The 20654-nt window shown below is 39.3% G+C and overlaps 1 protein-coding gene across 2 annotated transcripts; it reads right to left on the minus strand.

Annotated features, from left to right (window-relative positions):
* Positions 1 to 703: 703 nt before the first annotated feature.
* On the minus strand, positions 704 to 16059 carry CA1H5orf46 (chromosome A1 C5orf46 homolog). Of its 2 annotated transcripts, none has more exons than XM_047878613.1 (5): positions 15969 to 16059; positions 15435 to 15596; positions 9644 to 9779; positions 4819 to 4876; positions 704 to 784 (listed from the first exon to the last, which is right to left on the minus strand). In XM_047878613.1, exons 2-4 carry the CDS (start codon positions 15502 to 15504, stop codon positions 4828 to 4830), a joined length of 255 nt encoding a protein of 84 aa, XP_047734569.1. In that variant the 5' UTR covers positions 15505 to 15596; positions 15969 to 16059; the 3' UTR covers positions 704 to 784; positions 4819 to 4827. The 2 variants fall into 2 exon arrangements, with proteins under 2 accessions (XP_047734569.1, XP_047734559.1); XM_047878603.1 differs by having other exon boundaries at positions 15435 to 15593; positions 15969 to 16050.
* Positions 16060 to 20654: the final 4595 nt, after the last annotated feature.

The raw sequence follows: 20654 nt of genomic DNA on the forward strand, positions 1-20654 counted from the left end.
TCTTTCTGGCTCCACTGGGTCAAGTTTTACAGGCATTCGATTCTCTATGACCTAGTGGGCAAGAGTGACAGCAATGGCTACTGGGGACCTGCCTCTGTGTGATGAGGTGGTGAGCAAATATAAGAGCTGCACTAGACTATTTGAGGACTCTTCCATCCCTGATACTCTATGCTATTCTTTGAGAATTATAAAGACTATCTGGAACAGTAATAATCTAGTTAGTTAAAAAAAAATGTTGGCTTTTAGTTTACCTAGCCCAGGAGAATAGGCTCAGATGTATTTGAAAGACTTTGCAAAAGGATAGATGAAGCTTTTAACTCTGAAACTTCATATGTTTTTAGGAGTTAGAGTTTGTTCTTTGGAGTCCGTTTCAAATTCCTTTTTTGTCATTTACTGATTGTGTGACTTTGGACTTGTTACTTTATCTGAGCTTTGACTTTCTTATTTTGAACCATTCTTTGATTATTCTGGCCAATAATCACTTTTATATATTTTATATTTTTTGCATCATTAAACTTTAAGGATGCTCAGGAAAGTTACTACCACCAACAACAAAAATCTCATTTAAATAGGGTATGTGACCCCTAAGAGGACACATGTCCTCTGACTTCTAGAGGCAAGAAGGCAAAATCAGGATGTTCAGAATAAGCTGTATTTGGTTGAGCCAGGTCCTGAATCCTGAGAACTTGCTTGGAGCTGCTTTGGGGCCTCGGACTCGTGAAGCAGAACTGGAAAAGCAGGATTTGCTCCCCTTGGGTTATTCTGGAGCCATGTTGGGTGTGTCCTTAGAAATACAAGCCAGATAGAGGGAAACAATTACCAGCTATAGAGGGTTTAAGATTTAAGAAAAATACAGAGTTTCTAATCTTTAACATTTGCATGCCTCCACACTTTAAAATGGGAGATGATTTATAATGAAATCAACTATAATACATATTTGAGGAAATAAGCAACAACAACAAAAATGAAAATACAAGATATATGTGGTAAGGATGAGCAACAAGGATGAAGGGAGAATGCTCACAGGTTAAACTCAGAGATGAAATGAGTCATCAGATTCACTTTGAGTTTCTGGATAGACATGAAAAGAAAATGAAAGAAATAGACCATGCGACAAAAATCTTAGAAGCAGTTTTTAGGGAGGACAATTTTTTTTTCCTCTAAATTTTGCAGGAAGCTTTTCCCATAAGACGTCATGGAGTGGATATTAAGTAAAGTCATGCCCAGCTGCGGTTTTGCTCATCAGCTGCATGAGCATTAAATGTATTTAGTGCCCCCCTCCCCCTGCCCCCACACACGCCCAGTGTATTTATTCCCAGGTCCCTCCCTTGGAAGTTCTGACTCAGGAAGTCTAAACATGTGATCTACTGGGTCCATAGTATATTTTTTCTTAATTGAAAACATGTAATTAGAAATTAAGATTCAGAAAGTACTTTCCTAATTTTTATTTCTTTTGATAATAGCCTAGTGAGGTTCATCAGATTTTTTTTTTTAATAAGAAAGGTAATTTATACCTTAAGGTGTCTAGTGACTTAAGACACTAGGGGACTTGAATCCTTATGATTCATTTCAAGTGATGCTGGACAACAGGAAATATGATTTTAAGTCTATTAAGATAAAGAAGTTTTACCAATGTGATTGAGCAGAGGTTGGGAGGGTCTCAGATTAGTTAAGTATCCAGTCTATTGGATGATTTGCTTTTGAGACCTTGCCCCACTTTGTTCATCATCTGAGAATGTGAGCAGAGGTTCACCTTCTTGGTAAAGATCTTTTAATGCCCACTCCTTTTTACAGGTGTTTCTCCTTATGTCCTTCCTCCAAGGCATGTCCAAGGCACTTTTATACATAACTGTATCGTTTCCCTCCACAGTCCTGGGGTACACTGTCCCAACTGATAGCCCAGACTATCGACTTCTCAATGGCTGGATATCATTATTTATCTTGATAGTACTGGCAGAATAGTAGGTACCGATGAAATAAGCACTAAAAGAATAAAATATGTAAGAAAGGGGCATATGTTGTAGAAAGAAGATGGGATATCTATGTATCTATTTATCTATCTTAATTTAGGGAATATGTAGAACTTTGGCCACATTTTGTATACTGGGGCATTGCTGTGAGTCACTTAATTCTAAAGTGGTGACTTGATTTTGATTAGATGTGGCAATTATCATACATGTGCAACTTTTAAAGCTACTTATTAAATTCACAGTCACTATTGTTTAAAGAGACACTCCTGACCAAACCATTCAAAATGTAATCTTTGCCTTAGAGGCTTCCTTCTTTCTAGCCCAATTTTTTAATATCCCTAATTGAGCCATTCCTCCCAGCCCATTAGAGCATCTATAATTGCTTCATGAATCTACTCAAAGGTTTTTTTATGCACAGTTAAAAAAAAATCTGGCATTAAGATCTGGAACAATTAAGTTCCCAAGATTTTTAACATTTTCATAAGGAGTAAAGTGAAACTCAAGGAGGCCAATAGACAACCAGTAAGTAGCCAAGTTAGAATTTGAACTTATTTTTTCTCTGTGTCTTCTGCTCTTTCTAACCCTTCATATTGCCTTGTCTCTTGGACTGGCTTATACACTGAACTGCTAGGGTAGCACTCTAAAGATTAAGGGTGTGGGTACCAATGGGTAGAGGTATATCCCAGCAGCCTGAATGAAATCAGCTAAGGGGTCAGGACACCTGCAACAAGAGGTAGGCTATTCCCTGAGATGATGGAAACAGAAACATGCAAACATAAGTGAATGTTTTTAGAAACTTAGCTGGCTTTGGCATGAGAATCAGATGTGTCTGGGTTGGGCTTGTTTTGATTCTAATGCCCAGGACTGACTTCTGTCCTTAGAAGCTCATGGAAAAGAGTGGGCTAAGTCCCTGAGTAATCTGATAGTAGGTTGCCGAGCTTACATTACTAAGACCTAGGTTAGGAAATGAAGACAGTAGGGAAAAGGAGGATTCCTAGACAAGATACGAAATAGAAGTTGAGAAAGGCCAATAGAAGTTGAGAAAGGCTTCCTGGAGATGCATGTAAGGTAACTCAGTTAACCAAAGGTGTAGTGTTTTATTTCTATGGGAAACTTGAAGGCCTGTGTAAGATCACATAGTATTTTCAAGTGCCTCCTCCTACAATGGTCTCTGCTCTCCACTAGCACAACTGCTTAGTAACAGAAGGCACACCCCAGAATGAGGGTGCCTATGTTCACATCTTTCCCTCTTCCCTTACTAACATGGCCATGTTAGTGACTTGGTCACATTCTTACAAAATTAAAGAAGAGGAAGAATACCATGTCATAGTGGTGTTTGAATTAAATTAGGTACTACATACATGACACTCTGCTTAATGCCTAATACAGAGTAAGTACTCAGTTCATGCTAGCTGCTGATATAATAGTTACCTTCCCAGATATATCATTTCTGTTTTGATATTTCTGTCTTTTCAGGAAAGAATAGAATAAGGAGAGAGCAGGTGTTTCTGAGCGCTCAGACTATACTGCTTGTAGTTCCCCCTTATTTGTGGTTTTGCTTTCTGTGGTTCCAGTTACCCACAGTCAACAGAGGTCTGGAAGCAGATCCTCTTTCTGATATAATGTCACATCATCAATAGAAACCTAACACTGTATCACAGTGCCTGTGTCATTCACCTCACTTCATCTCATCTTGTAGCCATTTCATCATCTCACATCATCAAAAGATGAGGAAGGGGGAGTACAGTACAATAAGATTTTCTGAGAGAGAGAGAGAAACCACATTTACATAACTTTTCTTGCGGCATATTATAATTCTTCTATTTTATTATTAGTTACTGTTGTTAATCTCTTACTGCGCCTAATATGTAAATTAAACTTTATTATAAGTAAGCATGTAGAGGAGAAAACATATATATGGGATTCGTACTATCTACGGTGTCAGGTGTCCCCTGGCATCTTGGAATGTATCCCTCACAGATAAGGGGGGACTACTCTAAATACAACTATATGGGACTAGAGAGCTTGTTAGTCTTTTCTCCTGGAATGAGGTTCAGCAGAGCTCACTCTTCTCATGAGTAACTAATTGCACGATTACATGGGCCCTTCTATTTTAGTGCACACACTCCCCTCATGTCATAGGTGCTATGTGTGCAAGGCAAGTTACTGATAGCATTGTAGCAGGACCAGGTCTCCTAACTCCCAGTGCTTTCTTGTTTCTTCCCATAGTTGGGCCTCCTCTCTTAAGATAATCTTATTAGGTCAGTGACTTTATGGTGATAAAAAATACTTCTATTTAAAATTAATTTTAAGAAACTATTGCAGGGGCGCCTGTCCACCTAATGGACAGTACAGGTCTAGAAGTCCAACACACGTAGCTCTAGTCCTTTGGGAGCTCTTGGGATTCAATGAGAAACCTCAGTATCCTGATAATAATGTACGTGTTTGTGATTAAGATTGTCTGAATGGAGGGGACAGTCCAACCAATAATGATGTTGGTTAAGCGTCCAACTCTTGATTTCGGCTCAGGTCATGATCTCACGATTCATGGGATGGAGCCCCACATCGGGCTCTGTGCTGTCAGCTTAGGATTCCCTCTCTCCCTCTCTCTCTGCCCCTTCCCTGCATATGCTCTTGCTCTCTGTGATCTCTCTCTCAAAATAAATAAATAAACATTTTTAAAAAATTGAAAAAAGAAACGAAAGTGAAAACAAACCAAAAAAACCCTGCTTTTTCTGCTTATAAGTAGGCATGGGGGTGCCCAAATCAATTGAATAAAATAAGACAGATCCTTTTTCTTTGTTAAATATTCTATTATTTTAGTTGTAAATTGTAAGTTAAGAATCACCTGGGGAAGTCACTTTGCTGAATGTTCTCCTTGTTTATCATCAAATTCCATAAATCCTCTTAAAAAATAAAAGAAAGAGAAAAAAGTGGATTATGATTGAGATTAAGCAAGAATATTAGAATGATCACTAGGATGTCTTATAATGTTTGAGCCACTATTTTTTTTCTGCAGATTTTCCAATGTCATAAATAAAATAAGATTTAAGACTTCCATAACATTTGTAGTTTGCAAGCTATTTATGCACGATTATCTCTTTCAATTTGCCAACAAATCTATTCATGGGTGTCTATTCACATATAAATTGTATAAGACAGATATTTTGGTGTATTTGTTTAGTAATATATCCCTAGTAACTAGAACAGTGCCTGGCATATAGTATAAATGAATAAATGTTGGAATTAAATATTAAATAAATGGATAAATTAATTTTTATCTCATATGGTATATGAAAAAACTTCTAAAGCTCAAAGAGATTAAACAATCTGTCCCAGACACATGGCTGATAAATGGCAAAGCAAAGTCTAAAACTGGGATCTCCAGGATCTGAAGTTAGTATTAGAACCATTAGGGGCGCCTGGGTGGCGCAGTTGGTTAAGCGTCCGACTTCAGCCAGGTCACGATCTCACGGTCCGTGAGTTCGAGCCCCGCGTCAGGCTCTGGGCTGATGGCTCAGAGCCTGGAGCCTGTTTCCACTTCTGTGTCTCCCTCTCTCTCTGCCCCTCCCCCGTTCATGCTCTGTCTCTCTCTGTCCCAAAAATAAAATAAACGTTGAAAAAAAAATTTTTAAAAGAACCATTGTACTGAAAAGATAAAGATGATTAAAATGTGGCCTGTGAGGAGTTTACAGTCTAGTGGAAAAAATAGACACAATCAGATACAAGTAATTTAAAACAACTAGAGGGAAAGAAAATCGATGTGAAAGTTCCTACAAAGCATAATGAAACCCAAAGTATGAATACCTGCATGTTGTAATCGTAGGGGTCTGTGATGTCTTCATAGAGCTTATCTTTGAATTGGACTTTAGAAAATGATTAGACTTTCTAGGTAAACAGAATGGAGTTGGAGTTGGGGACCAGACCTTGTTGGCAGACGGAAGAGCCATGTGCAAACATGTTAGGGGTTTATACATACATGACCGGTTCTGAAACAAATCATTTGTCATTAGGGGCATCGGGTGTTTGACTTCAGGAGTGAGATATGCAATTGATTGGCTTCAGGGAAGAACATTTAACACCAATTGAATGCATTTGTTCTGATTTTGTATGCTGTGGAAATTCAAGAAAAAAGGTTTCAAGAATTACGGTGATGGAACCTAATTTGTGTTTTTACTGTATAACTCTGGTAATAAGTAGAGGATGGTTTGGAGTGAGGACAGACAGAAACGGTGGAACTCACCATAAATCTAATAAAAAGAACTCAGTAAAGAGGTGATGAAGGACTCCACCAGGCCAACTAGTCAGTGGAGTTGAAGAAAAGGAATGATACAAGAGAAAAATTTAGAAGTAGAATATTCAGCAATGTGATGAAGGTGGTGACAAGCAAGAAAGATCCACAAGGACCCTGAGGTTTCTGGATTCCAGGTGGGTGGGGATGTGACATGTGAGGAGATAAGGAACATGTGAAGAGGAGCAAGTTTGTGGGGTGATGGGTTTGGGGAGCAGTTGTAGCAAGCAATTAATCATTTCAGTCTGTAGCTCAGAAAAAAGAAGGCAATAGACATCTGATTTTGGAAGTCATTGGATTCCAATACTACCCATGTGAAAACCCATGCAGGTTACATTTGGAGCTTTGAAGACAAATATTTAAGGGGAAGATACATAAAGAAAAGCCCTATAAAAAGAATGAGAAAGAGTGGCTAGAGGTAGGAAGAGAAACAGGAAAATGCCATGTCATGGAAACCCAGCAGGTGAGGGGAAATTCACAACAATTGGAACCTTTGGTGGGGGGGTCAGAAGAATTAAGAATATGTATATTTTTCAGAACAATGATGACCAGAATCCAGTTCACATGGCTCTAAAGTAATCCAGAGTGGAGAAGGTGAGCTATTGTATTCACTGTCCTGAAAGCACATATCTAGTATTTTTACGTGCCTGACACACTACTTAGGCATCAAGATATGGAGTAAATAAAGACAATTCTCATTTTTATCAAGTACCTCATTCCTGTCATTCTGTCTTTCTACTCAAATCTCACTGAGTCTTTTAAGACCCAGATTGCATCTCATCTTTGCTATAAACATACCCCTAAGTGTCCTGGTATCAACCACAGCTCCTTTCTGTAGAAATTGCCTGTGATGTTTTGCTGACATTTATCTTATTTAGCATATTAGTCATTACTGCTTTTGCTGGGTCATCATACCATAAGGACTGCAAATCTTTGAGAAGGGATTTACATTTGAGTTTTTTCCTTCAAATTTCTGCCCCTACTTTGTGTATACTGAGTGCTTAGAAATACTTCTTGATGATCTCCTCCCACTCCCCATCCCCATCCTATCTATGGTCTTCCCTTGGACAAAGGACAGCTAGATTTTTCCCCTGAGCAAGGACTGCTATGTCTTTCAACAAAGATCCCCCAGGATTTCTCAAATTGCAGTAATAGGTTTTATATCTGATCTTGAAGATACCTTTCCTTAATTAATCAATTCAACAATTATTCACTAAGTGCCTCACTTAACCTATAAGGTACTGTGTTAGAGCCAGAAGCTAGTTAGATCTGGTCCCTATTTTCATATAGCCACATGATTGAAAATAAAGGTGGTGATATATGTTATAATTGCACAAGATAAAGTAATAGAAAACTAGGGAATGAAAGAAGATAGTGTTAATAAGAGTGATTATAGAATTGTTTTCTGAGGAGGTGACTTCTTAAGTTTATAAATTTTGAGAGAGAGAGAAAGAGAGAGAACGCCAGCAGGGCAGGTGCAGAGAGAGAGGGAAAGAATCCCAAGCAGTCTCCATGCTGCCAGCACGGAGCCCGAGATCACGACCTGAGCCAAAATCAAGAGTCGGACACTCAACCAACAGAGCCACCCAGGCGCCCCTCTGAGGAGGTGACTTTTAGATGAGCTGCAGGAGAAGCACTAGCTACAAGAGAAGGGAAGAGCCTTTTAGGCAGAAACGAAAGCAAGGTCAGAGAGCCTGAGATGGTTTTAAGTTCCAGAAACAGGAAAAACATCATTTGCATAGAAAACAACGAGGAACAGAGAAGATGGTTGAAGTGGAGTTGCTGTTCCTGAACCCTGAGCTGACAGCAAGCAGTTCTCCAGTATTTCCAACAGTGAGCTTCCGGGGTTAACAGAGAAGAATAAAAGCAGTATTTTTTCATGTCTGGGGAATTCCCCAGGGAAGGAATAAAAAGAAATATTGTTTCAACTCCTTGCTTGCTGTTGTTTTGATTTACAACAATAGGAATTCAGCTGGAGTGTAATATGTACTTTGTACATAGTGGGCGTTGCTCCTGCTTGCTTGTCAGTTTCTTCTTGTTTACATTAACAGTCATTGTAACTCAGCAGTTGCAAAAGCAACCACAATAGAAAAATAACAATGCAAAAATAAATATCTGTGAGTTTCAATAATTTGTGCATAAGGATGGTATGCAGAATCCTGTCCATCCACATGATAATATATTGGTCTAAGCAGATCACAGATTACAACATGGCCCCTGATGATTTCTAAAGAGAAGTGATTCTTAATCTGTTATTGGTCATAGACCCCTTTGAGAATCTAATAAAAGTCAGAAGCATTTTCCTTAGAAAAATGCAAAGATGCACAATTACACAAAATGTGAATAAAAATTTAACGGGTATGCGGACCATCAAGGGCCAGCATTGTAGTCCAGAGCATTTCAAAATTGATGGGATATCAGAATTACCAGAAAGCTCGTTCTCAAGTGTACCCTTAGCTTTGTTCTAGGAAGACACAAGATGGGATGAAGGAAAACTCATTTTGTATAAATTCTCCAGGAGAGTGTAGACCACACATTGTCAAACTCTGCTTAGGGATCTAGGAAGGAGAGAATTAGAGGCAGAGACTCCATGAGGTGGAGATTGAAAGCACCCGGGAATTCAGAACAAACTGGATCCCAGAGAGCTGAAAGTGGGGAGATTACTGTGGGGCAAATAAGAACAGGGTGAAGTAGATGTGAAAATCAGAGCCTGTGTAGACTGGAGTAAGATGTGTTAGGAGTTGTGTGCAGGGGCTCGGAAGCAGGTGGAGAACATTGGGAAGATTCTGGGCTGTATGCGCTGCCACCATGGCAATCCCTCATGATCAACACTCGTATGAGAGGTTCTCCAGATTGTCTCTGAGGAGAGATCACCTAGTCTCTCTAACCCTTTTGAGTTTCTCAAACTAGAAAATAAAGGCGGGACTCACCACATGTATCACTAATGAACACATCACTACCCACCACCTTCACCAAAGAATTACAGTGCCTGCCCTGGGTGGGTCCTTTATTCCTTTAACTTTACAGATGAGGAAACTGAGGCACTCAGCGAGGGAGGGCCTTGCTCAAGGTCATCCAGCCAAGTAGCACATGTGTCAAGACCAGAACCTGGCTTTCTGTTCCCTGGTCCAGTGCACTTCCTCCTTCCTACTTGGTCTCGAGATTAAAAATATTTTACAGAAGCACTTGTTGGAAATGCGTACACTCCAAAAGAGTTCAGGGAAATTCATTCAGATGCAAATATATCTCAAGATAGGGCAATACTTTTCAACTCAAATAATACATTGTCATGCACCACAGTTTTGTTTCTCATTCATTTTAATGCAATGCGGTCATTACCAACAGCAAACTGGACAAAAGCAAGGTTTGTCACAGTGCTTACGTGCTCCTCGTCATGGAGCGGAGGATGAACTCTACTGCATTCTCAATGATCTCTGTGCCCAAGAGGTTTAGGAATTTTGGAAAATCTGGCTCTGTTTTTTTGTCTGAGTCATCTGGCTTGTCATCTGGTTTGTCATCTGAAAAACAAAACAGAATCTCAGAAGTGATTTTCTGCAACAAGAAAGGGAAGCCTCTTTTCTTTGAAGGGAACCCTTAGACTGCTTTTTACCCCCTTTCATTAATTATACAGCCTCGTACAGTTATATTTGTTGAACATTTAATGCCTGCCTGGCCAAAGTCATCACATGCATCATCTCAGTTGTTCCTAAAAACAACAGGTGTCGATACTTAGGTAGACGTTGATTTCCTTTCTGGTTGAGAAAATTGAAGCTCATGGAAGTTAAGTAACTTGTCCACAGTTAAGCAGCCAGTTCCATCATTGAAATACAGAATGCCCATTTTAATGTACTTTTCTCCATGCAATCCCGGCAAGCGGTAATGAGAATAATGATGGCATAATAACGGGTAGCATTTGTTGAGCATATACCTATGTCAGACAAGCTAATATGTTGTTACATCATTTTATTCTCACAGCAGCCCTGTGAGGTAGGCAAAACTCTTATCTCAAGTTTAAGTTCAAGAAGTGGAAGTTGAGAGAGGTTTACGAGCTGGTTCAAAGTCACAGAGTTAGCAGCCAAAACAATTCAATCCCATGTCTGACTAGTACTAAAATCTGGACTTGTAAGCACTCTGTGCAGAACTGCATAGTGCCCCCCCCACCTTATTAACGATAGAAATATCTTTGTTTCTTTATATTGTCTAATTTTTCTACCACAGAGATTACTTATAAAATACAAGTTATCAACAACAAAAATGAGCTGAATAGCCTTTGACAGCAAAGCTACGATCTAACCACAAGCACAAGATTGAAAGTAGAATAATAAGGATGATGACAAGGAGAAATTCTATCATTTCTACATCATTTTATAGTTCTGTTAATAATGACTTTGTAAATGCTGTGTGATTTTACCCTTGACCAGTCTTACAAGGGACGCAGTTCTTAGTTCACTGGACTAAGAAACTGAAAGGATTAAGTGACTTGCAAGAGACCTCGCAAATAGCAAGAGAAGATGGAACTATAAATTCAGGTTTCTTACCCTTAACTTTTAATCAAGTGCCTTTTGCAATGAGGACCAAGGGTCCAGGGAGTGAGGTTGGTGACATGCAAGTTCCTTTGGGGCGTTTTGGCTTTGCTTAGTGGTCTCACTGGTTCAGGAGATTAAAAGTAACGGAAGAGTGGCAGTTAGTAGCTTCAAGTGGACTCCCCTCTGGACGCTGGTGCCAGGATAAAGTGGGATTTTTGTCTTTTAGTTTAGTGTAGCCTCACACATAGTGTTGCCAGATTCAGTAAATAAAAATACAGGATACCCAATTAAATGTCAGATACACAACAATTTTTTTAATTTTGGTATAAGAATGACCATGCAATATTTAGGTCATATTTAAACTAAAATTGTGGGACATCTGAGTGGCTCAGTGGGTTAAGCGTTCGACTTCAGGTCATGATCTCCGCGGTTTGTGAGTTTGAGTCCCTCATTGGGTTCTGTGCTGACAGCTTGGAGCCTGAAGCCTGCTTCACATTCCGTGTCTCTTTATCTCTCTCTGCCCCTCCCCTGCTCGCTCTCTCTCTCTCTCTCTCTCAAAAATAAGTAAACATTAGAAGATTATTCATTGTTTATCTGAAATTCAGATTAGACTGGGTGTCCTGTATTTCACATGGTAACCCCACCACAAGTTTTGATTCAAAGAGTTCCAACATCTAGGCACTGTTTGCCGACTCTGAATGAAGGAGACATAACTAGCTTTTAGTGTGGAGGCTGTCAAAAATTATGTTAGAAGGCTTGCATCTGTATTGTATCCTAAAATAGAAACTCTTAGTCAAAACATGTGGCTTTCGATTTTGCAAACATTTGTTGTTTACTATGCCACAAGAAAAGATTTGATAGGAGCACCAGACTGGGACCTATAACCAAAATCAGTATACCAATTACTTATTCATTCAGCTGTTAATGTTTTCATTAAGTATTTTTTTTTCAGCTTACTATTGGGTACATAGCATATGCTAAGAGTTGAGATATGAATGAACATACTAGACATGATCCTTACATAAAGTGCAGGGCCACCTCAGTGACCAGAATTGCTCTCTGTTCTCATCACTGGAAGAAGGAAAGATAATGCCAACTGAGCAGGTACTGGGATTGTGTTTTCATGATGTGCCTTAATCTTTATTTAGTTCAGTGAAGGTATTAACAGTTTTATAGAAGAGAAAACAGGTGCTCAGAGAAGTTAAATGACTCACCTAAAATCATACATCTAGAATGTGGTTGAGCCAGGGTTTGAACCTAAATTGTTTTAACTACACAGAGCACATTATCTACATGATATAATACTATCTTCAAGCAGTTTCCCCTGAAGACATTTACCAGGTACAAAACAGCAATTCCTTGCATGAAAAGTGAGTTCCTTTTTCCCATGTTGCTATATGGTTACTTGCATAATAAGTTAATTTTATTGACTTTTTATTTTAATACGACACAAATGCTAGCCTGTCAATATGCAAAGAGCCCTAGTTTGGAATATGTGTGAAGTTTGGATCATAGGCCCCAGTCCTTGAACCACATCTATATTAGGAGGTTTTAGAGTATGATGGACCATATGTTTTGGAGTCCTATATACTTGAGTTTGATTCTTGTCTTCAACAAAAAAAAAATCCACCATGGAACCTTGCACACAATTCTTAAATACTTTGTCTCTCAATTTATTCATTGTGTTATTGTCAAGATTGAAAGGTATTTTATATATCTTTCACATGTAAAATATCTATGAAATGTGTATATATATATGTGTATACACATATATATATACACATACATGCACTACTTATCACAGTACCAGGCCCAAGGTAAGTCCACAATAAATGCTTGCTGTATTATCATGAATATATATTATATATAATATAATGGGTGCATATATATAATAAATTATATATAATATATAATAATGGGTACATATATTATGAACTATAATGTTAATAATAATAATAGTAGCAACAAAATGATTAATATTAGCTTTTTCCTGTAGTGCTTTAGGAGATTATGAAAATTTAAAAAAGTGGTTAAAATATTACGAAATTTGAAAATGTTGAAAAACAAAAAGAAACAATAAAAATCAAATTTGAAATACTGTAAACAAACTATTAAAGCTAATAGCAGAATATTTTTTCTTTTCAAATATAATATGGACTGGCCTTTATTTACATTAACTACTTGGTTGAGTTTTTCAGTCAATGTAATTATAAATTTCTGAAAAAAATACAGTGCTGCTGATATTTGTATAGTATTTATTGTTTACAAAGTGATTATAAAGGCATATTCATTTGACCAGGTGAAGTTGATTGTTGTCCCATTTTACAGATGAAGAAACTGAGGTTCAAAGCAGTGAACTGATTGAACCAGTTTTAGGGTTTATGAGAGACAGCTGGGGACTGGTCCTTAGGCTATAAATCTCACCTTTCACTGTGCTGTGTTGATTACTTAAGGAGTTGATGGACCCGGTAGTGTCTGAGGCCACCTCTTTGGTAATTCTGTTATAAATCTTTTTTTCTTAATTTTTGTTAATGTTTTATTTATTTTTGACAGAGGAGAGAGAGAGAGACAGAGACAGAGTACAAGTGGGGAAGGGGCAGAGAGAGAAGGAGACACAGAATCTGAAGCTGGCTCCAGGCTCTGAGCTGTCAGCACAGAAGCCCAATGCGGGGCTTGAACTCATGAACCATGAGATCGATCGTGACCTGAGCCAAAGTTGGACGCTTAACCAGCTGACCCACCCAGGTGCCCCTGTGATAATTTCATTAGAGTGTGTGTCTGTATATTGTGCTGGTGGACTGTGGGTGGCTGAGGGTGTTGTTGAGTTCTGCCAAGTTACATTTAGAAAAGCAAAAGGCTCTGTTACTAAATATTTGCACTGGCCTTGTTTTCTGACCTATCCTTCTGAATTGAGACCAGTCAAGAGCTCACCATATTTTGCAGGCCAAAAGTAATGAGAATTTTGCAAGCTGCCTTGTGGTCCCCTATATCCTTGGAACGGGCATAACAGAAGTAAGCATGGGGCATGTGGGTGGCTCAGTCCTGTTAAGCATCTGAGTCTTGACCTTGGCTCAGGTCATGATCTCACTGTTTGAGATCAAGCCCACATCAGGCTCTGTGTTGACAGTGCTGAACCTGTTTGGGATTCTCTCTCTCCCTCTCTCTCTGCCCCTTCCCTGATGTTGCGCTCTCTCTCAAAATAAATAAATAAATATTAAAAAAATAAATCTTTAAATAAGAAGTAGGCACTTAATCATAACGGACAGAATGGAGGGACTGGGGATTTCAGACCCAGGCATGCCACATCTACCTGTGTCTATGCCCAAGTGACTTTCCTTCTGCAAGTTTTGTCTGTCAGCCTGCCAAAGGAGCATGATAAAACTTGGCATTTTTACTTAAGAGGATTATTATGAGAATCAAATGAGATAATATGTGATAACAATAGCAGTTAATATTTATTGGGTGCTTATTAGGGACCAGATGTTTTTACAGTTTTTGTCTCTAATTTTCATGATAACTTTATGAGAAAGTTAACTATTGATATTCCCTTCAACGTGTGAGGCCCAGACAGGTTAACTAACATGCCTGAAGTTAGATTTCTGATTAATGGTAGAACCAGGCCTAGGAGTCTTACTCCAGAGTATACATTTTTTTCCCCTCCAAACATTATTAGTTAGAATCATCAAAAAATAAATTCCCCTCCCGGCTGTCAAGAAATTTATAATATGATAGTGTCGCGGTATCACATGACTACATAAGAAAAAAGGTCATTCCAAACTTCATTCATTCACTGAGGGTAGAGGCTGTAATTGAAGCACATTTGAATAAAAATCCTTTCTTTTTGTTAGAAGATCTGCCTCTTGGGGGACTTTAACACTCCACTTACAGAAATGGATAGATCATCTAGACACACGGTCAATAAAGAAACAAGGGCCCTGAATGATACATTGGATCAGATGGACTTGACAGATATATTTAGAACTCTGCATCCCAAAGCAACAGAATATACTTTCTTCTCGAGTGCACATGGAACATTCTCCAAGATAGATCATATACTGGGTCACAAAACAGCCCTTCATAAGTATACAAGAATTGAAATTATACCATGCATACTTTCAGACCACAATGCTATGAAGCTTGAAATCAACCACAGGAAAAAGTCTGGAGAAACTCCAAAAGCATGGAGGTTAAAGAACACCCTACTAACGAATGAGTGGGTCAACCAGGCAATTAGAGAAGAAATTAAAAAATATATGGAAACAAATGAAAATGAAAATACAACAATCCAAACGCTTTGGGATGCAGCGAAGGCAGTCCTGAGAGGAAAATACATTGCCATCCAGGCCTATCTCAAGAAACAAGAAAAATCCCAAATACAAAATCTAACAGCACACCTAAAGGAACTAGAAGCAGAACAGCAAAGGCAGCCTAAATCCAGCAGAAGAAGAGAAATAATAAAGATCAGAGCAGAAATAAACAATATAGAATCTAGAAGATCTGCCTCTTGTCTCCTAGTCCAGTGCTCTTTCTTCATTGCCCAAAGTCCCCTTCCCCCCTCTCCCCTTTATGTTCTGGAGCAGTGCTGCCACCTCCCTGCAATCCTGGCTGGCAGTGCACAAGGTATGAGCTGCGGCCAGAAGCACTTACCTGCCTGGCAAGTCAGGATTAAGACCAGTAGTCCCAGGACAATCGTCAGCCGTAGTGCTGAGACAGCCATGCTTGTAGCACTGGGTATCTGTGCAGATAAATCATTCAGATGCACCCGAAGACTTCCTCCATTTATAGGGCATTTATAGGTGACATCACCTGCTATGGAATTTAGGTTGTTGCTCAAGATATCTGCGCAGCTTGCTGTTGGATCTCTACTGATGAACCCTGCCCTGTCTTTTAAACCAAAGTTTTTCATATAGGGGAAGAAAACCCCTGTTGATTTTTCTACTGTGTATTTTATAAACAGCACTGGAGTAACTCTTTTAGAGAGACTTCCAGTGCCAGCATTGATGATTCGATAGTTATCAGGCAGAGTTACAATGCAGGGCCAGGGAGGAAGCAACAAATCAGATTGGTGAGGTGTGCCTCCTCCCCTAACCCCCTCCCTGTGCACTCTGCTTATTTTCCCATGCTCTGAACTAATTGCTTGTCCGCACATGGGCACGCCCATTCACACCCTCATGTCTTTACCTCATGTTCTTTAGTTTTCCCTGGACATCCTCCCCATCATCTCCCTTAGAGCATTTCTACTTATTCCTCTGGCTCAGGTTTACATGCCCCCTTCCCTGGGAAACCTTCCTGATGATGATGATTCCACCCCACTCCAGACAGTTGCTCTATTGTTTGCCTTCTAGAACCCTGGCATGTTGTTTGAGAACTAAGTATTTGAGTTCTCTTCTTCTTTGGTCCATGTATCAAAGGGCAGAGTGTTTTATTCACTCCTGAATCTTCAAGGGGCTTAGTATGGATTTTCTAATTGGTCTCAGCTTTGACTTCATGTCCTTGGGAAGCTTGCTGTGGTTCTTCCCGGCAGAGGTGGACACTCTGCTCTGTGCCTGATTGGTGTGTGTTTACCGTCTCCACCAATACGCTGTAGGTTCCTTAGGGTCAAGACTATCTTCAGAATTGAATACATGTCACTCAATGCATGTAGCAAACATTAAAAAAAGAAAAGAAAAATAAATTTTTGCACTCAGTGAAAAAGAATATTGGGATTGAGATGCTACTATGGATTTCGGGTGCAAAATACTATCCCTATGGAATACAAGCGCTCAATGGGGTAAAATTTGGTTCAAGTCTATATGACATTGGTTATCCTGATAACTGCTAATCCTGATAATTTATCCTGATAAATTTAGTTAATTGGGATGAGGCCTTAGTTTAGGAACTAAATAAACTTCCTAAACTTAGAGATTGACCAAAACATATACACTGTATCAGAGGGCCCTATCATATTAATTGAGGTGTGGAAACCAGAGGCTTGTCTGGTGTCACAGAACCAAGGCTAGGACATAGCCCTCTGACTCCCAGGTTAGTACTTCCTGCAAGGCAACACATTGCTCTTAAAAGCCATCAGGCAGCTCTGCTTGGACCCTTCCAGGTCTCTCCAACCTATCTTCTTAAAAAGACTCTGATCCTGTTTCTCCTATGCAAAGGGTTTTGATCTAGAGATAGTAGTCCGTAGTAGAAAGGTTTCAAAAGTTGGATTTATGCCTTCAGAGTCACTACTTAAGATTGAGCATTGTGCTTGTCCTGTAGGGTTAGTGGGAAAATAACACTCAAGCTTCCTCTGTTAGCCAGGCCATCGGCCCCGATATGTGACTGTATTCACATGGGAAAGGCTAACAATGCCTACTGCTTTGCACAAGCTTTGAGCCCTCAGAGGGCTCTAATTCACCATAAGAACACTGTACAGGCGAGCAAAGACTGAATATTGTAACCTGGGAGAGAGGCCTGGGAGAGAGCTTTTGAAGGATACCATCTAAATGGGCATGCAGACTCAGCTTTCAGTGGTCTGGTGTCAAGGAAATAACACCACTTTCAGGGTCAGGATAGCTGGATTCTATGACTGTCAGTGACTCATTGTGTAATCCTGACTAAATACCTTCTGGGTGTGATACTCAGTTTGCCGTGTTTTTTATCTCTTCTGTTGCTTTATTCCTTTTAGCTTCAGATTTCAGTTAAAATGCCTTTTTTTGAGGACAGCTGTGACTCTCTAATCTGAGATCCCTCTATCATAATCTTTTATACATTCTGTATTCCTCCTTTTTTAAAAAAAGTTTTTAATGTTTATTTACTTTTGAGAGAGAGTGCAAGTAGAGGAGGGGCAGAGAGAGAAGGAGACATAGAATCCAGAGCAGGCTCCAGGCTCCGAGGTGCTAGCACAGAGCCCAACACGGGGCTCAAACCCACAGACCTCGAGATCATGACCTGAGCCAAAGTAGGATGCTGAACTGACTGAGCCACCCAGGTGCCCCTGTATTCCTCCTTCTTAGCATTTCACTCTTTTGTTTGATTATTTAATGTCTCTCTTCCCAGGAGATGTTAAAATCCAGGATGGAAGGGTTCTGGTCTATGTTGTTCACTGAGACAGCTCTGGTTTCCAGAATAGTACCTTAAAGTAGAAGATACCCAACAAAAGAAATGAATCAAAGAATAATTTTGAGAAAAGAAGCCTGGCCTTGTGTGATAGTTTTATCAGTTAATATCTGTGATGTTGGCAAATGATTGATGCCACTCAGTTTCCTCATCTGTAAAACTGGGACATATTATAATTTGTGCCTATTTGTCTGCACTATTTAAGGATATAGGAGATAACAGATAAAATACCTGCTACACCGTAAAGAAACTTTGTTTTCTCAGTTTTATTGAGATACAATTGACATACATCACTGTATAAGTTTAAGATGTACAGCATGATGGTTTGATTTACATGTATTGTGAAATGATCTCCACAACAGGTTTGGCCAACATCCATCTTCTCATAGATACAATGAAAAGAAAGAAAAAAGGAAAAAAATTCTCCTTGTGATAACTCATAGGACTTATTCTCTTAACTTTCCTATGTGTTATAGTAGTGTTGGTCATAGTCACGTTGTACATTATATCCCTAGTACTTAGTATAACTGGGAGTTTGTATGTTTTGACCACCTTCCTCCAATTTCCCCTCACCCAAGCCTCTGTCTCTGGTAACCACAAGCCTGATCTCTTTTTCCTCTGAGTTTGGTTTTTTTGCTGGTGTTGTTTTTTAAATTCCACATATAAGTGAGATCATACAATAATTTGTGTGACTTACTTCACTTAGCGTAATGCCTTTAAATTCCATCCATGTTGTTACAAATGGTAGAATTTCCTTGTTATTTTTTATGGCTGAATAATATTCCACTGTGTGTATATTTGTGTGTGTGTGTGTGTGTGTGTGTGTGTGTGTGTGCGCGCGCGCGCACATGTGTGTGTACAAAACAACCTCTTTATCCATTCATCCTCTGATGGCCAGTTAGGTTGTTTCTATGTCCTGGCTATTGTAAATAAGGAGCTTTCAATGTGTGCCATGTATATATATTTTTTAATTTTGCCTATTTATTTTGAGAGAGAGAGAGTGAACACACATAAGCTGGGAAGACAGAGAGAGAAAATCCCAAGCAGGCTCTGTGCTGTCAGCACAGAGCCCAATGTGGGGCTTGAACCCACAAGCTATGAGATCATGATCTAAGCTGCAACCAAGTGTCAGACGCTTAACCAACTGAGCTCCCAGGTGCCCCTATTGTGTGCCATATTAATAGCAATTAAGAAGCTGTGACTTATCCTTCATTGGCATAAGCAAGTGAATTTGCCTTTAGGTAGAGGAGAAACTGAGATTATGAAAGATGGTTTTATCTGGGCTGGGAAGAGGAAGATAAGGACCTTCCCCTGGTCCTTGCTGAGAAGATACGAGAATGAAAGGAATATGGAATTCTTTAATTCCTATGGACATTTCCATGCATAAATGAAAGTCATCAGAGTTCTTAGTGCAGAAAAGAATTGCAATGTAGAGTGGAAATCCCACAGAAATATTTTGATGTATGTGTTACTACAGATTAAGCATGGGCTTTGGGATCAGACAGAACTGGGTTTGAGTTTCAGATTTGCCACTTACAAGTTGTGTGACTTACCACCTTAGAAATATTTCCTAATTTATTTATGCTTTGAATACAGTATCTATGAAATAGGAGTAATGATATCTCTCAGGGGTGTTACAAGGATCACAGGAGAAAATACATGCATACAGTTAGCACAGTGCCTTGTACATACTAATTAAAACATAAGTGGTAGACTAATCATTCTCTTCTATTCTCTTCTATTCCATTCCCTTCTGTTCTACCCTCTCCTATCCTATTATTCTATCCTGTCCTATCCTATCCTGTTCTATCCTATGCTCCTCTCTCCTGTCTTGTCCTATCCTGTTCTACCTTGAGTTGTCCCAGAGGATGTAGTGACAGTTAGCCATGCAAGCAGCATTAGGGTTAATAATAATAGGCCAATGTTGATTCTCTGGTTAGGTATCACCTTAGATGCAACATATCAGTGAAGCATGTGGGAGGCGGCTATTATTATCCTAATTTATAGAAGGGAATTCAAGCTTGGAGAAATTAAGTAATTTGCCCAGGGTTACAAAATTATATATGAACTAGAGCAAGGAATCGAACTCAAGGATGTGTGAATTCAGAGTTTGTATTCTTTTTTTAAAAAGTTTATTTATTTTGAGAGAGACAGAGAAAGCATGAGCAGGGGAGGGGCAGAGAGGAGGGGGACCATGAGAATCCTAATCAGGCTCTATACCACCAGCATGGAACCTGATGCGGGGCTCGAACCCATGAACCATGACATCACGACCTGAGCCTAAGTGGGATACTTAACTGACTGAGCCATCCAGGCGCCCCTCAAAGTTTATATTCTTAACTATTACATTGTGTTGCATGGGAATGTGCTCAGGGCTGCTACTGGCAAAAAGCCTAGGTCAAACAAGTAAGCTTGCACTTGCCTGCTCGCTCACAGATCTGTCTGATTCTGCTTTGTTTTTCCCATTAGTCTCTAGATTTCCCACTGATTTCTGAATGAAGATCTGAACCACCTTATTCACCTTTGTTGTAGCTCAGTTTGATGTGTCAAAGGTGCAGGATATAGAGTGCCTTCTTAATCGTTGGCAGAAAGTAAACCGGTGATAGGGCTATAGAATAAAACACAGGATGTTCCATTACATGTGAATTTCAGATAAACAGTGAGTAATTTTTTTCATATAAGTATGTCCCACATATTTCACGGGACATACTTATACTAAAAAATATCTATTACTCAGTTGAAATTTAAATTTAACTGGGCATCCTGTACTTTTATTTG

This window comes from Prionailurus viverrinus, chromosome A1, assembly GCF_022837055.1.
Source record: "Prionailurus viverrinus isolate Anna chromosome A1, UM_Priviv_1.0, whole genome shotgun sequence".
NCBI classification, from domain to species: Eukaryota; Metazoa; Chordata; class Mammalia; order Carnivora; family Felidae; genus Prionailurus; species Prionailurus viverrinus.